The following is an 18,014-nucleotide window of genomic DNA, read 5'->3' on the forward strand; positions in this document are numbered from 1 at the left end:
TGTTCCCCTGGCTTAAACACTTTTTCCTCATCTTGTTTACTTTGTCTAACTCCCATTCATCACAAAGTGCAAACAGACTTCACCTGCTCCAAGATCTTCTCCTGATACCACCACCATTTTGGCTAAGTTAGGTGTCCCCATAACCCTCATATTTATCTCCTCAGAATGCTTAGTATGCTGAAGGGTACTAGTCTCTTCTTGTTCTCCCTAACTAAACTATCAACAGCCAACTTGACAGTAAGGGCAGGTCCTAATGGTCTTTGTATCCAGTGTCTATCACAGTGCCTCATGGGCAAGACACATCCACTCTCACAGGACTTCTGTGGGGATTAAATGAAACAACATTTATAAAGTGCCTACCCACAGTATGGAACATGGTATATGCTCAATTAATTTTTTTATAGACAGATAGATAACAAATGTTAACCAAGCAAATAAGGCTTAATTAAATAGAATTCTTAAATAAACAAACTTGAAAAAATAAAATGAAACTTTTGCTTCATTTTGTAACATTAAGATATCTTAGCTCAGTTGATAAAAGACTGATTATTAATGAAAATAATAGAAAATACTATTATTTTCCACTTTATTGATGGAAACTTCTAAAATAATATTGTTTATTATATTATTTAGAACTTTGTAGAAAGGAGGGGGCTACATAATTTTTTTTTTTTTTTGAGATAGGGTCTCACTCTGTCACCCAGGCTGAAGTGCAGTGGCACGATCATGGTTCACTGCAGCCTCGACCTCCCAGGCTCAAGCGATCTCCCCATCTCAGCCTCCCAAGTAGCTGGGACCACAGGCACGTGCCACCACACCAGGCTGAGGGCTACATAGTTTTAAAAATGACTACTTATAACATTTCCAAAATTTTTTCAAGAAAAGACAATAAAATTTAAAGAAAGTATACTGTGGATAGCATGATTTCAATTAATTATGAAAAGTATGTAGGCAAAGCTAAAGACTACTGATAAACCTTAACTAATCTGATACGATTTCTAAAAACTGAAATACCATCAGTAAACATGAAGAGAAAGACTTTCCCAAGTACTTAAACATATGTTCCAAAACACTGAGCAATAACAAAGGCTAATGAAATATTAGATTTAAGAGAAAGCTCCGATACGAGAAATTCTCTTTACCTATAGGTAATCGATTCTTTTTATTTGCTGGAGTGGTTGCTGGAGATAGCTGAGGTGTATTGTAGGGAGTCATTTCTAAACTGCTACTTTTTCCTGGCTTGGCCGGGGGTAGGTTTGCCAATAAATTGTCAAGAGCCATTCTATCTTCTCTCAGTTGATCTCCAGACATCACACTCTTCATAAAATTCACCTGGCAAAAGCAAAGAACATTAGCTAGTGAAATCACTTTTTCAAATACAATATGTATTTCCCACACAATGTACTCATGTATGTTTTTGCTCACGCTTAGCTAAAAGACTTTTGAGAAATTCTCTTAAACAATGAAGCCATTACCAGAGTAATAAGCTGACTGTAGGTTATATAAACCACAGTTCTGCTCAATCCTTCCAGAAGATTGACGGAAGACAATGGAGGGGTCTCCACTGCACGGCCCCCAATCACAACATCAAGGAAAGCGGCAACACAGCTCTGTTAAAACAGGAAAAAAACAGTGAAACATTTCCCTTTAAAATACTGGAACGAAATTTCTCATTAAGGTGGACAAGCATGAAAAAATTTAAACATCTTAAAAATCATATTTTTTTAAGATGTTAAATTTTTTTTTTTTTTTTTTTTTTGAGACAAAGTTTCACTCTTTTACCCAGGCTGGAATGAAATAGCGCCATCTCAGCTCACTGCAACCTCTGCACACCTCCTCCCCGACTGTGATTCTCCTGCCTCAGCCTCCCGAGTAGCTGGGATTATAGGTGCCACGACCATGCCCGGCTAATTTTTGTATATTTAGTAGAGATGGGGTTTTGCCATGTTGGACAGGCTGGTCTTGAACTCCTGACCTCAGGTGATCCACCCGCCTCGGCCTCCCAAAGTGCCAAAAATACAAATGTGAGCCACCCCGCCTGACCTAATTTTGTATTTTTTGTAGAGATGGGGTTTCACCATGTTGCCCAGACTGGTCTCAAACTTCTGAGTTCAAGTGATCCGTCCACCTCAGCTTCCCAAAGTGCGCTCAGCACTAGGATTACCAGCATGAGCCACTGCACCCAACCTAAAAAAATTAAACTCTTTTTGTACTGATATAGTCTAAGATCTTGGAGCTGGGTGTGGTGGTGCATGCCTGCAATCCCAGCACTTTGGGAGGCCAAGGTGGGTGGACTGCTTGAGCTCAGAAGTTCAAAACCACTTGGGGCAACAGGGCAAAACCTTGTCTCTATGAAAAATACCAAAATTAGCCAGGTGTGGTGGCGCGCACCTGTAGTCCCAGCTACTTGGGAAGCTGAGGTGGGAGGACTGCTTGCGCCAGGGAGGTCGAGGCTGCAGTGAGCTGAGATGGCATCACTGGGTGACAAAGTGAGACCCTGTCTCAAAAAAAAAAAAGAAAATAACAATAAGATGTTGGAGACAAACATAACACAACACAGAACAGCATACACATTGTGCTACTATTTCTGAAAGGGAAAGGAAGGGATGGTTGGAAGTATGTAGTGTACGTAGGAATTTGCCTGTAAACATATGGACCTCTAGAAGGAAAAACAACCTAATAACATCATGAATCTTTTGGGGGCCAGGCGTGGTGGCTCACGCCTATAATCCCAGCTACTCGGAGGCTGAGGCAGGAGAATTGCTTGAACCTGGGAGGCAGAGTTAACAGTGAGCCGAGATCTCACCACTGCACTCCAGCCTGGGTGACAACAGCGAACCTCTGTGACAAGAAGAAAACTCTGTCTCAAAAAAAAAAGAATGTTTTGTGGGGGCAGGGAATGAAGACTAGAGATGAGACGTGGAAGGGAAATTTTACTCAAATATCCTTGAATTTTCATTGGTTGAATGTACAGCTTAATCAAAGTAAGACTGATTAAAATTTTATTTAACTAAATTAATTGAACAATGTCATAGATGTTAACTTATAAACTACACTTAAAATTAAACAATTATCGACCAGGCATGGTGGCTGACATCTGTAATCCTAGCACGCTGGAATGCTGAGGCAGGAGGATCACTTGAGGCCAGGAGTCAAGACCAGTCTGCGCAACATAGCAAGATCTCGTCTCTATAACAATAAAAACACTTAGCCGGGTATGGTGGTGTGCCCCTATAGCCCAGGTACTTGGGAGGCTAAGGTGCAAGGACTGCGTGAGCCCAGGAGTTTGAGCCGTGATCACACCACTGCACTCCAGCCTGGGCAACAGAGTGAGACACTGACTCGAAAATTTAAAAGTTGGCCAGGCGCGGTGGCTCACGCCTGTAATCCTAGCACTTTGGGAGGCCGAGGCAGGTGGATCACGAGGCCATGAGTTCAAGACCAGCCTGGCCAAGAAGGTGAAACCCCGTCTCTACTAAAAATACAAAAATTAGCTGGGTGTAGTGGCAGGCACCTGTGATCCCAGTTACTGGGGAGGCTGAGGCAGAGAGTTGCTTGAACCCGGAGGCAGAGGTCGCAGTGAGCCAAGATCGTGCCACTGCACTCCGCCTGGGTGACGGAGCGAGACTCCATCTCAAAAAAAAAAAAAAAAAAACTTTTTAAAATAAAATAATCTTAACAGCTCTTTGATTCTCTTACGACGGCATCTCCTCAATACATCTGTGGGAATTAATCATCTTTAAATGCTGCTGATCCAATACTGTAGCTAATTAAAAGAACATTTAATTTAGATATCACCTAAGGACAAGATTTAATGAAGAGAACAGTTAGGCTCACTAATACTTCAGAATTTTCTATAAATCATATTTATTCTTACTTTGTCAAACTTTCCAAGGCTGCTCTTTGTTCGGGGATCTCCCTCTTCAGAGCCAGTCATTGCTAACTGCTGCAAAAGGCGGCCTACCTGCAACCCAAAGCAGTGGTAGGGAGACATAAGCTACAGACAGATACTCACAAATACGTCTCTATGGACGCAAGCACGTCTATTCTGTTCTAAAAATCTGTTTCATAATACTATTCATATCACCTGACCAGGCATATGAAATAGTATCCCCCAAAAAATGTGTACCTTATGTCAGCTTTTACTATTTTTAGATTAAGAGTTAGAGAAAGTATAAATTTTTGCTTTAATTTCTCTTTAACACATAAGATATCAACATTAGGGGAAAAAAGCACAATACATTTGTTTCTGACATTGTACTTTTCATTTGTTTAGAGCTTTTTAAATTAATTTGTAAAAGCTGACTCATTCATTAAATTGCCTTAAGTTAATATTAAGAACATTACCTTATAGCGTTCACAAAGCAATCAAGGTATAATTTTTTTCCTAGATTTAAAAGCAAATGATTCCTAACATAAGCTGGTTTGATAAAGTAAATACTAATTCATAGAACAAGTACCTTACTGGCAAAATTTGTTACTGCACTCTTTTTAAAGGCTAATGATGAAAGTTATTACAACATCCTCTTCTTAATATCTGGGACAAGCCCCCTTTTTACTGATTCTGAAAATATGTAATTCGATCTCTACTGGAATGACAAAAAAAAAAAAAAAAAAAAAACTACAAATACATTATCTACCATAAGAATAAATTTAAGTGTTTCATGGGCCAGGCACAGTAGCTTACGCCTATGATCCCAGCACTTTGAGAGGCCAAAATAGGAGGATTACCTGAGGCCAGGAGTTCAAGACCAGCCTGGACAACAAAGCAAGACCCTGTCTCTACAAAAACATTTTTTAAATGAGCGAGGTGTGCTGGTACACACCTGTAGTCCCAGCTACTCAGGAGGGTGAGGCAGAAGGGTCACTTGAGCTCAGGAGTTCAAAGGCTACAGAGAGCTAAGATGGCACCACTGTACTCCAGCCTGGGTGACAGAGTGAGACTGTCTCAAAACAAACAGACAAACAAAAAAAAACCTACTGTTTCATGTCAAAAATTTTGTGCTCGCTTCAGAAGCACATATACTAAAATTGGAACTCTACAGAGAAGATTAGCATGGCACCTGTGCAAGGATGACACACAAATTTGTGAAGTGTTCCATATTATAATTTTTTAAAATTTATAAACGTTAAAAAAAGTTAAAAATTTTATTTCAGGCATTTCTATACAGTGAATTGCTAAACATCCCAAGGTGATATAACTGATCATTAAAAACAGCTAATCATTTTTTCTGATTTTTTTTTTTTTGAGATGGAGTTTCGCTCTTGTTGCCCAGGCTGGAGTGCAATGGTGCAATCTCAGCTCATCGCAACCTCTGTCTCCCGGGTTCAAGCAATTCTCCTGCCTCAGCCTCCCAAGTAACTGGGATTACAGGCATGTGACACCACACCCCGCTAATTTTGTATTTTTAGTAGAGATGGGGTTTCTCCATGTTGGTCAGGTTGGTCTCAAACTCTGGACATCAGGTGATCCGCCCGCCTCGGCCTCCCAAAGTGCTGGGATTACAGGCGTAAGCCACCGCACCCGGCCAATTTTTTTTTTTTTTTAATAGATACGGGGCAGTTGGGGGTCTCACTATGTTGCTGAGGCTGGTCTCAAATTCCTGATGTCAAACGATCTACCCACCTTGGCCTCCCAAAGTGCCGGGATTACAGGTGAGAGCCACCACACCCAGCTTGAGCTAATCATTTTTTAACAATCACCCAAGGCCAGGAGTGGTGGCTCACGCCTGTAATCCCAGCACTTTGGGAAGCCGAGGTGGGCGGATCATCTGAGGTCAGGAGTTTAAGACCAGCCTGACTAAATTTTAACCCCATGGCTAAAAATACAAAAATTAGCCAGGGCGGTGGTGTGTGCCTGTAATCCCAGCTACTCAGGAGGCTGAAGCAGGAGAATTGCTTGAACCCGGGAGGCGGAGGTTGCAGTGACCTGAGATTGCGCCACTGCACTCCAGCCTGGGCAACAGAGTGAGACCCTGTCTCAAAAAACAGACAAAGACAAAATGTTTTGTGACCGCAATAATTTTAAATCCCAGTATTACTGCTTTTATTTAATAAGATGCAAATACTTAGGACTGGTTGAGAAAAAGTTGTAAGAATATACAAATACTGTCATCGTATTATTTGTTCCCACCCCCACAGCCCAATCAACTGAATTTTAAACTAAATGCCACGTTAATAATAATAGCAAAAGCATACCTGCATCAGATTAAATCGTGCTACTTCATTAATAGGAGCATCGGAAATTATTCCATATTGTTCTGGATTGACAACTGCAGGACAAATGAAGCAGGCCAACAGGAGATCAGTACACATTGCCCTGACCTCCCCAACTTCCAGCCTATCTACACAGGAGAGGGTTTTGTACATCTGAGACACGATCCACCTTAAACTATGTGGAAAACAATATGTGTTCTGTTTGAGATAACCAATAAATTTGTTCACCAAAGCCACTAGCTTGGCTTCATTGGACTCCACCATTTCTTGAACTTTTTGCCTGAATCTATCTGAGCCCTTCTCTCCAAAGAGTTTTTCCTGCTGAGATGGAGAGAACCTCTCAATTAGCTTGTTTGGATCTGTTTCCAGGTGATCTTCATCTTCAACAAGCAGTTGCATAATTGGCTCATGTAAAGTGGCTGTGAGGAAAAGTTTGGCAGAAAACAGTCCTTCAGAAAAAAGTTTAAATAAGATGCTGAAGGCACAAGTTCCTCTCCTCAAAAGTCGCCTAGGGTTGTCACTTTCTTTAAGTTCAAATTCAATCAAGTATCGCAAAACCTGAAGGAGGTAGCTTTCATCTTCTTGCATGATGCAATTGCCATACAGGGAGGTAAAAACTGTGTAAATAACACTTTGTGTGTTCTCCTGATTAAGTTTCTCTCCAGCAACCAAAGAGGAGGCAATAAGACGAGGATTTTCCCTCAATCGACTCAAGAATTCTCCATAAGCAGTCTCCTGAAATCCCAATTGCTTATACCCATCAACAAATTGTGTATCTTCCAAAATTTTGGCATGTTGGCAACATTCAGCAGGGGAAGCTTCAGCACTAAAAAAAAAAAGAGCAAACAAGCAAAATAATAGTATTAATAATAACACATATACTATATCCAAACATGGATATGTGAGTTGATTATGGTCCCAACAATGAGGTCACTCTGAACTGCTAAAATTTTTTAAACTAACAGCAACTCAATGAGTAAAGGACGACAAAACTAAAAAGTACAAAGGACAATTTCCTCTTATCAAATCAGAATCAATGAAAAGTATTGGGGCTGGGTGCGGTGGCTCAGACCTGTAATCCCAGCACTTTGTGAGGCCGAGGCGGGCAAATCACTTGAGGCCAGGAAGTCGAGACCAGCCTGGCCAACACAGCGAAATTCCCATTTCTTCTAAAAATACAAAAATTAGCCAGGCATGGTGGCAGGCACCTATAATCCCAGCTACTTGGAAAATTGAGGCAGGAGAATCACTTGAACCCAGAAGGTAGAGGTTGCAGTGAGCTGCAATCATGCCACCTCACTCCACCCTGGCCAACAAAGCAAGACTCTGTCTGGAAAAAAAAGAAAGAAAGAAAGAGAAAATTATCAGTTTGTAGATCCTAAAAACTGTCCAGAGCTGCCCTCTTATGGATTAAATTAAAATTAGCTACAGGAAGGACACAGTGGCTCACACCTGTAATCCCAGACTTTGGGAGGCCAAGGTGGGAGGATCACTTGAGCCCAGGAGTTCAAGACCAGCCTGGAAAATATGGTGAAACCCCATCTCTACAAAAAAATACAAAAATTAGCTAGATGTGGTGGCGTGTGCCTGTAGTCCCAGCACTCAGGAGGCTGAGGTGGGAAAATCGCTTGAGCTCAGGAGCTTGAGACAGCAGTGACTCAAGATCATACCACTGCATTTCAGCCTGGGCGACACAGCCAGATCCTGTCTGAAAAAAAAAAAAAAATCAGCTACAGTTAAACTGCTTATGCTTATTTATGGACATAAGAAAGTTTACAAATACTCAAGTACTAAAAAATAATAAAAATGAAGTCGATATCAGCATATTGCTCAACCATTCTCAACAGCAACATGCCAGTATGTAATGACCTGCAGCATCACATCCTTTAACTAGGCTTTTTGCTTCTGGAAACAAATCCAAATAAAATAAGCCTAAAAGATGTGGGGAAAAAAACCACAATGCCCACAACAGCACTGTTCTTTTTTTTTTTTTAACTCATTTTTATTGAGGTAAAATACAGTAAAGTGCACAAATGTCAAGTGTTCAGCTTGAACAATTTTTACACATACATGCACCCAGTAATCACCACTCAGATTAAGACATGGAACATTTTAAAAACCCAAGAATGCTTTCACGTGCCCTTTCCCAGTCAATACCACCCTCTCAAGCCCAAAAAGTAACCATTATTCTGATTTCTGTCATCAAAGATCAGTCCTGCCTCTTTTTGAACTTCATACAAATAGAATCATACAGTATGTATTCTTTTGCATCTGGCTTATATTCTCAACAGCACTGATATTCTTAGAGTTAAAAACTGTTCTTGGCCAGGCAGGGTGGCTCATACCTATAATCCCAGCACTTTGGGAGGCCGAGGGGGCAGACTGCGAGGTCAGAAGTTCAAGACCAGTCTGACCAACATGATGAAACCCCGTCTCTACTAAAAATACAAAAATTAGCCAGGCATGGTGGCACAAGTCTGTAATCCCAGCTACTCAGGAGGCTGAGGCAGGAGAATCTCTTGAACCCAGGAGGCAGAGGTTTCAGTGAGCTGAGATCATGCCACTGCACTCCAGCCTGGGGGACAGAGCGAGACTCCGACTCAAAAATAAAATAAAATAAAATAAATGTTCTTCGTAGGTATTAAGACAATAAAATGTGGTTTCTAAACCCGAAAAATAGCTATACAATATCAAAACATGGAAACATATATATATATATATATATTTTTTTTTTTTTTTTTTTTTTTTTTTTTGAGACAGAGTCTCACTCTGTCACCCAGGCTAGAGTGCAGTGGTGCGATTTTGGCTCACTGCAACCTCCACCTCCCGGGTTCAAGCCATTCTCCTGCCTCAGCCTCCCGAGTAGCTGGGATTACAGGCGTATGCCACCATGCCCCGCTAATTTTTGTATTTTTAGTAGAGATGGGGTTTCATCATCTTGGCCTGGCTGGTCTTGAACTCCTGACCTCGTGATCCACCCGCCTCGGCCTCCCAAAGTGCTAGGATTACAGGTGTCAGCCACCACACCCAGCTGGAAACCTATATATTAAATAATATTAGGAGAAAAGCAGAACAGATAATTTACTCTCTACAACAACATTTTTTTTTTCTTTTGAGGAGACAGAGTCTGGCTCTATGGCCCAGGCTGGAGTGCAGTGGCACAATCTCGGCCCACTGCAACCTCCACCTCCCGGGTTCAAGCAATTCTCTGCCTCAGCCTCCCAAGTAGCTGGGATTACAGGCGCCTACCACAATGCCCAGATAATTTTTGTATTTTTAGTAGAGATGGAGTTTCACCATCTTGGCCAGGCTGGTCTTAAACTCCTGCCCTCATGATCCACCCGCCTTGGCCTCCCAAAATGCTGGGATTATAGGTGTGAGCCACCACGCCCAGCCAACAATAACATTTTATATAGACAAAGACACAAAACCAATTGGTGTGACATAAAATGTCAATGCTTAAGTTACAATTTTCTATAAAAGTGCCTAAGTTACTTAATAATCCAAATAAACTGTATTATAAGCAAAGACTCACCTTAACATTGATGTAAATTATCTTAAATAATGCACTTTGTTGGAAACAGATTCATTTATTTACAGTTACTAATTTATTTACAGAATCATAGTGGTTCACAAAACTTAAAACCTGAAAATCATTTCTTTACCTGGTTATGATAAGCCGATCCAAATTGATTCTCTGTTGCTTCGCAATCCATGCTGTACGATACAACTTTTCAGCTGTCTTAAGTACATCTGCATTGAGCCTCTGAATAAGCTGTTTCTCAGAGTTTACATATAAGCGTTCCTGCTTGAGGTGATGAGCCAGAGTATGAATATCTAGTTTCACCATCTTCAATGTGGGAAAGGCTCAAAGGCTGATCACTAAGAGTAAAAAGATAAAGATTTAAAGTTTATGTATGTCACTTAAGTTCTTTTCTAAAATCAAAAGGGACAGGAGAACACTTTAAGAATTAAGTTACATTTGGGCAGGCGCGGTGGCTCATGCCTATAATCCCAGCACTTTGGGAGGCCAAGGAGGGCGGATTACAAGATCAAGAGATCGAGACCACCCTGGCCAACATGGTGAAACCTGTCTCTACTAAAACACAAAAAATTAGCCAGGCGCGGTGGGGCGCGCCTGTAGTCCCGGCTACTCAGAAGGCTGAGGCAGGGGGATTCCTCGAACCCGGGAGACAGAGGTTGCAGTGAGCTGAGATTGCATCACTGCACCCCAGCCTGATGACAGAGCTCATCAAAAAATAAAAAATAAATAAAAAATTAGGTTACATTTGATACCACTTTTAACTCTAATTTTCAAATAATCTCTATCTTTTTATTACAGAAGTATTACAGGTTCAGCATAGAAAAATTGGTAAATACAGATAAGCAAAAAGAAAAAAAAGCTCACTGCTAAGCCACCGCTTAGAGACAGGTGCTGTAAACCCTGTGTATATCCTCAAATACAATGTCTATTTGTTAACCCCAGAGTTATCCTTGACTGTGCTCTTTCTAATCACAATCAAAATATCCTGTTGATTCTATCTTCAAAATATATTTAAAATCTGACTACTTATTCCCCCCTCCATTGCTAATCACATCAATTCTCACTAGGAGGTGCATAATCACCACATCCTAAGTGATCTCGCTGCTTCCTTTCTTGTACTTCTAGAATCTGTTCTCTACATAGCATAGTGAATTAAAAAGTCAGATCACAGCCGGGCGCGGTGGCTCACGCATGTAATCCCAGCACTTTGGGAGGCCAAGGCAGGTGGATCACCTGAGGTCAGGAGTTCGAGACCAGCCTGGTTAACATGATGAAACCCCATTTCTACTAAAAATACAAAAATTAGTTGGGTGTGGTGGTGTATACCTGTAGTCCTAGCTACTCGGGAGGCTGAGGCAGGAGAATTGTTTGAACCTGGTAGGCGGAGGTTGCAGTGAGGCGAGATCATGCCACTGCACTCCAGCCTGGGCAATAGAGTGAGACTCTATCTCAAAAAACAAAACAAAACAAAACAAAACTTAAGTCAGATCACTTCATTCCCCTACTGGAAACCATCCACAGGCTTTATTTCATGACAGAATGAAATCTGAAGGTCCTATATGATCTACCCCTGGCTACTTCTCCAATTTCCTCTCCTACAATCCCACCCTAGTTCACACAGCTCCAGAACATCTGCCTTCTTGCTGTTCCTTGAACAGGCCAAGCATGTCCCTCTCTCAAAGTGTCCACATTTGCTGACCTCTCTGTCTGGAAGGTTATCCAGTATCTTCATTCCATTCACATCTCTCCACTCAAACATGTATTTAGAAAGGCCTTCTCAGACAACTCCTTCTACAATAGAAAATATAACTTCCTAATCCCTCTTCTGGCCTTTTAAAAAAGCACTGCCCCTATCTAGCATTATATTACAGATATCTACCTGCATGTTAATCGTGCTTATTGTGAGGCTTCCCCACTAGAAGGTAAGTGACAGCAGGGCCAAGCCTTGTTTGCTTTGTTCATTCACAGCTGTAATTTCAGGGACTAGGAGACGGCCTAGTTCACAGCAGGAGTTGAATAAATATTTGCCAAAGGAATAAATGAAATCTCACTACTCTTATTTATCTAGCAGCTAAACAAACTGATACAAATAGCACACATATTTTAAAGCATTATTATTTAAGCTATGCCCTTGAATCTAGAATTTGTGCCAGATCACAAATGTTAAATCAACAACAGAAATACCTGTGGCACAGATAACAAAACATAATATTGTGTGTCTGGGCAGCAGAGAGTCATCAAGTTAGCAAAAAATTTCTTGGGTTGGGCACGGTGGCTCACACCTGTAATCCTAGCACTCTGGGAGGCCAAGGCAGGTGGCTCACTTGAGGTCAGGAGTTCGAGACCAGCCTGGCCAACATGGTGAGACCCTGTCTCTACTAAAAATACAAAAATTCACCAGGCGTGGTGGCAGGTGGCTGCAATCCCAGCTACTCAGGAGGCTGAGACAGGAGAAACTTGAACCCAGGAGGCAGAGGTTGCAGTGAGCTGAAATCGCACCACTGCACTCCAGCATGGGCAACAGAACGAGACTGTCTCCAAAAAAATAGGAGAAAAAAAAAAAAAAAAAGGCCAGGCACAGTGGCTCACACCTGTAATCCCAGCACTTTGGGAGGCCAAGGCAAGGGGATCACCTGAGATCAGGAGTTCAAGACCAGCCTGACCATCATGGAGAAACCTGGTCTCTACCAAAAATACAAAATTAGCCGGGCATGGTGGCACATGCCTGTAATCCCAGTTACTCAGGAGACTGAGGCAAGAGCATTGCTTGAACCCGGGAGGCAGACGTTGCAGTGAGCTGAGATCGCGCCACTGCACGCCAGTCTGGTGACAGAGTAAGACTCCATCTCAAAAAAAAACAAAAAAAAAAACTAAGAACTATATGTGGCCGGGTGTGGTGGTTCACACCTGTAATCCCAGCACTTTGGGAGGCTGAGGCAGGTGGATCACCTGAGGTCAGGAGTTTAAGACGAGCCTGGCCAAGATGGTGAAACCCCATCTCTATGAAAAATACAAAAATTAGCTGGGTGTGCAGTGAGCTGAGATCGTTGCCACTGCACTCCAGCATGGGCGACAAGAGAGAAACTCCATCTAAAAAAAAAAAAAACCCTATATGCTTCATTAATTAGTTCAGTTGCCCTGAATATATAATATATAACCTCTTAACCTCAGTTCTTTTCATGTATAAAATGTGCACAAGGCCGGGCGCGGGGGCTCACGCCTGTAATCCCAGCACTTTGGGAGGCCGAGGCAGACAGATCACCTGAGGTCGGGAGTTCAAGACCAGCCTGACCAACACGGAGAAATCCCGTCTCTACTAAAAATATAAAATTAGTCAGGTGTGGTGGTGCATGCCTGTAATCCCAGTTATCAGGAGGCTGAAGCAAGAGAATCGCTTGAACCCGGGAGGCGGAGGTTGCGGTGAGCTGAGATCGCGCCATTGCACTCCAGCCTGGACAACCAGAGTGAAACTCCATCTCAAAACAAAAAAAACAAAGTTGACAAAATCTGAATTTATTCTGTGCCTGGCACAAGCAACATATTAGGCACCAGAAATACAAAAAAAGGAGAAAACCTAGTCTGTGCCCTCAATAACTTTCTAAACTAGTGGAATGAGGCAGGCATGCAAGCAAATGGCTGCCCAAAAACATTATGAGTATTACGCTACAAGTCTACACAACACAGAGTAAGGACAAAAATAAAAGGAATGACTGAAGAAATAGATTCCTCAACTTAGTCTTAAAAGACAAGTATGTGCAAAAACCCAAAAACAAAAAACTGGCCAGGCGCAGAGGCTCACACCTGTAATCCCAGCATTTTGGGAGGCCGAGGCGGGTGGGTCACGAGGTCAGTAGTTCAAGACCAGCCTGGCCAAGATGGTGAAACCCCATCTCTACCAAAAATACAAAAAAATCAGCCAGGCATGGTGGTAGGCACCTGTAATCCCAGCTACTCAGGAGGCTGAGGCAGAGAACTGCTTGAACCTGGGAGGTGGGGGTTGCAGTGAGCCGAGATTGCACCACTGCACTCCAGCCTGAGTGACAGAGCAAGACTCTGTCTAAAAAATGAAAAAAAAAAAAAAAAAAACTATTTGCCAGACAGGTGGGGGTAGAATATTCTGGATAGAAAGAGCCAACCAAACAAAGGCATATATATATATATATATATATATGACACGAAGTCTATTTAGGGACCTACACATGGCTTATTTCAGTTTGGGGCCATGTATCTTTGTGCAGTTAAGAGTGGGGATGGAGGGAGGAGGGAGAAAGTGTATACTAAGAGATAAGGCTACAGAGACAGAAGGCATAGAAAACTCAAGAGTTAAGAAACTTGGCAGAGGCTCACACCTATAATTCTAGCACTTTGGGAAGCTAAGGCAGGCAGGTCACTTGAGCCCAGGAGTTCGAGACCAGCCTGGGCATCATGGCAAAACTCTATCTCTACAAAAAATACAAAACTTAGCTGGGTGTGGTGGCAGGCGCCTGTAGTCCCAGCTACACAAGAGGCTAGGGTGGGAGCATCTGGAGGTTGAGGCTACCGTGAGCCATGATCATGCCACTGCATTAGAGCAGCTTGGGTGACAGAGTGAAACCCTGTCTCGAAAAAAAAAAAAAAAAAAAAAAAAAGAACTTTGCACTGCATGTGATGGAGAAGAGGCTTAAACGGGATTAACACAATTAAATTTATATTTGACTACATAAAGTCTCTGGTACCAAGGGAAAGTGTGAGGAGGTGGGGATGGAATAGACAAAGAGAGACAAAGAAATTGCTGATAAGCAAGAAACGTTGACAGTGGGAAATGGAAAGAACATGGCAAATTCCAGAGAAGTTAAAAGGCAGGAAATACAAGGTGCTGACATCTCCATACAGAGAAGGCGTTATTCATCATGATTATCTTATGAGAAACCAGTTTATAAACTGAAAACTGCGTGGAATGGGTCTAAGAACTTTGCACATTTAGTCTTCATAATATTCCCTCCAAGACAGGTATTTTGCAGCTAAGAAAACTGAGGCCTGGGGATTTGCTCAAGGCCATACAGGTGAAAGGTGATAGAGTCAGTACACTATTGCTATTACCCTAATGTCTACATGAAAAACTCCTAAATCCATATTGATCTACCTAGAAGCACTCCTTTCTTTACAGCGTCACTCAGATATATGCCTTAGATAATCTTTCACAACTTTAAATTCAACTATGTTAAAACCATTGTTTTCCTCTGCAACTTTTTTTTACCTCTGTTAATAACTCAATACCATTCTTCCAATAGGGAAGGAGCATCTTGCTGTATTTCCAGCCGGTATTCTTTTTTTTTTTTTTTTGGAGACGGAGTTTTGCTCTGTCGCTCAGGCTGGAGCAGCCTGGAGTACAATGGCACAATCTCGGCTCACTGCAATCTCCGCCTCCCGGGTTCAAGCGATTCTCCTGCCTCAGCCTCCCAAGTACCTGGGACTACAGGGGCGCGTCACCATGCCCAGCTAATTTTTGTATTTTTAGTAGAGACGGGGTTTCACCATGTTGGCCAGGATGGTCTCGATTTCTTGACCCCATGATCCGCCCACCTGAGCCTCCCAAAGTGCTGGGATTATAGGCGTGAGCCACCGCGCCCGGACCTCTTTTTTTTGTTTTTAAATCTTCTGACCAACTGCTGCCTGTTGACAGCCAGCATTCTTCACAGAGTCTCTCTCATCTGAATTTCCATTCCATCCCTGAGGCCAATCTGTGTCTCAATTATTTCTTAACACACAAACACATTAATATATCTAAATTGCCATCAAAATTATATTATTGTTCTGCCTAAGATACCTTCAGTGGCTTCCCACTACTTCAGGAAAACAGCTAATTGTTTAGGTTTATAACATGTACAGTCTTCTAAAATCTGGTCCCAAACTATTTTCCCAGGCCACCTTCCATTACTCCACTATATGAACCTTTGACTTCATAAAAATATCTTACTTGATATCCCAAACACTAATCTTTCCTTGATTGCTGGTGTCTCACATGCTCCTGCATTTCTGCACTGTTTTGTTTTTGTTCTGGCATGAGACAGGGTCTCACGCCCATTGTCCAGGCTGGAGTGCAGTGCACAATCACGGCTCACTGCAGCCTTGACTTCCTGGGTTCAGGTGATCCTCCCACCTCAGCCTCCTGGGTCTGGGATTACAGGCATGCTGCTAGCTAATTTTTTGTATCTTAAGTAGAGGCGGGATTTCATCATGTTGCCCAGGCTGGTCTTGTACCCCTGGGCTCAAGAGATCTTCCCACCTCAGTCTACCAAAGTGCTGGGATTATAGTAGTGAGCCACTGCACCCGGCCCATGCTGTCAATCTGGCAACTATACATGTCCTGCAGCACACTTACGCTATTGCCCTGTTATTTAAATATTTTACTAACTTACATTTCACATGTTCACATCCCATCAGTCTCCCACGATAGATTTAAAGACTCTAGGGGCTGTGCTGTGCAATATTTTGGCCACACATGGTTGTTTAAATTAATTAAAGTTAAATTTTAAATTAAAATTCAAAATGTACGGTATGCAAATTCTATCTTAACAAAAATAATTTAATTTAAAATTCTGTTTCTTAGTCATACTAGATGCCATTCCTAGTACTGGGGACCCACATGTAGCTAGCAGCTATTACACCGGACAATGCAGACATAGGACATTTCCACCATCACAGAATGATGAAAGTTCTACTGAATAGCACTGCTCTAGAGTACAAACTGTGTCTGATTCAACGTTGAGTTCCTCATAATGTGCACAGAGTAAGCACTTTGAAAGTACCCATTTCTGTGCCTGTAATTCCAGCACTTTAAGAGGCTGAGGCGGGCAGATCACGAGGTCAGGAGTTCGAGACCAACCTGGCCAACATGGTGAAACCCCGTCACTACTAAAAATACAAAAATTAGCCAGGTGTGGTGGTGTGCACCTGTAATCCCAGCTATTTGGGAGGCTGAGGCAGGAGAATCGCTTGAACCCAGGAGGCAGAGGTTGCAGTGAGCTGAGATTGCGCTACTACACTCCAGCTTGGGCGACAGAGCAAGACTCCCTCTCAAAACAAAAAAAAGAAAAAGAAAAAGGTACGGATTTCTGGCCTGGAGCAATGGCTCACACCTGTAATCCCAGCACTTTGGGAGGCCAAGGTGGGTGGATCACCTGAGGTCAGGAGTTCAAGATCAGCGTGGCCAACATGGTGAAACTCCATCTCTATTACAAATACAAAAACATTAGCCAGGAATGGTGGCAAGGGCCTGTAATCCCAGCTACTCAGGAGGCTGAGGCAGGAGAATCACTAAAACCCAGGAGGTGGAGGTTGCACAGTAGAACCCAGGAGGCAGAGGTTGCAGTGAGCCAAGATGACATCACTGCATTCCAGCCTGGGCAAATAGAGTGAGACTCCATCTCAAAAAAAAAACAAAACAAAAAACAAGTACCCATTTCTCCTATTTAAATTTAAATATAAGCAGGCTTACCACACCAAAATTAATGTTCAAATAAGTTTCTCTGTAATTGTAGCAGTGATTCTTGGGACTTTTTTTTTTTTTAAAGACAGGACCTCACTCTGTTGCCCAGGCTGGAATACACTGGCACGATCACGGCTCACTCCAGCCTTGACCTCCTGGGCTCAAGTGATCCTCCAACATCAGTCTCCTGAGTACCTGGGACTATAGGCGTGTGAAACCACACCTGGCTAATTTTTAAACATTTGTAGAGACAGGGTCTCACTAAGTTACCTAAGCTGGTCTTGAACTCCTAAGCTCAAGCGATCTCAGCTCACTGCAACCTCCGCCTCCCAGGTTCAAGCGATTTTCTTGCCTCAACCTCCTGAGTAGCTGGGATTACAAGTGTGCGCCACCAACAACAAAAACAAATTATTTAGAGTCCCTGCTTTAGAGTTTTTGCATAGATGTTTACATATATTTTCCTAACAACCCTCATGGCTACAAAGATAACATAAATGTAGAAAATCAACAAATAATTGTTAAAATTTACACATTCTTGGGGCTGGGTGTGGTGGCTCATGCCTGTAATCCCAGCACTTTGGGAGGTCAAGGTGGGTGGATCACAAGGTCAGGAGTTTGAGACCAGTCTGGCCAACATGGCGAAACCCTGTCTCTACTAAAAATACAAAAATTAGCCAGGCGTGGTAGCACATGCCTGTAATCCCAGCTACTCCGGAGGCTGAGGCAGCGAATTGCTTGGACCTGGGAGGCAGAGGTTTCAGTGAGCTGAGATTGTGCCACTGCACT

The 18,014-nt window shown here is 42.5% G+C and overlaps 1 protein-coding gene and 1 non-coding gene across 43 annotated transcripts in view; one reads left to right on the forward strand and one right to left on the reverse strand.

The window, feature by feature from the left end:
- Positions 1–18,014, reverse strand: part of GAPVD1 (GTPase activating protein and VPS9 domains 1) — a 109,172-nt gene that overhangs the window by 54,978 nt on the left and 36,180 nt on the right. For 29 of the 42 annotated variants that reach the window (XR_010148849.1, XM_024345880.3, XM_016961667.4 and 26 more), the window contains 5 exons: positions 9,882–10,098; positions 6,199–7,042; positions 3,878–3,964; positions 1,476–1,610; positions 1,143–1,332 (listed from right to left, as the gene is read on the reverse strand). Coding sequence is in view for 40 of the 42 variants with exons in the window: in XM_024345880.3 (XP_024201648.1) it covers positions 1,143–1,332; positions 1,476–1,610; positions 3,878–3,964; positions 6,199–7,042; positions 9,882–10,066 (1,441 nt within the window). In the remaining 2 variants the exon portion in view is untranslated. The remainder of the gene's footprint in view (positions 1–1,142; positions 1,333–1,475; positions 1,611–3,877; positions 3,965–6,198; positions 7,043–9,881; positions 10,099–18,014) is intronic. The other 13 variants (XR_010148850.1, XM_063788324.1, XM_063788318.1 and 10 more) reach the window with 1 other exon arrangement.
- LOC112204517 (U6 spliceosomal RNA) lies at positions 5,002–5,108 on the forward strand. The gene has a single exon (XR_002938149.1). It is a non-coding gene; the product is annotated as a U6 spliceosomal RNA (small nuclear RNA).

This window comes from Pan troglodytes, chromosome 11, assembly GCF_028858775.2.
Source record: "Pan troglodytes isolate AG18354 chromosome 11, NHGRI_mPanTro3-v2.0_pri, whole genome shotgun sequence".
Taxonomy (NCBI): domain Eukaryota; kingdom Metazoa; phylum Chordata; class Mammalia; order Primates; family Hominidae; genus Pan; species Pan troglodytes.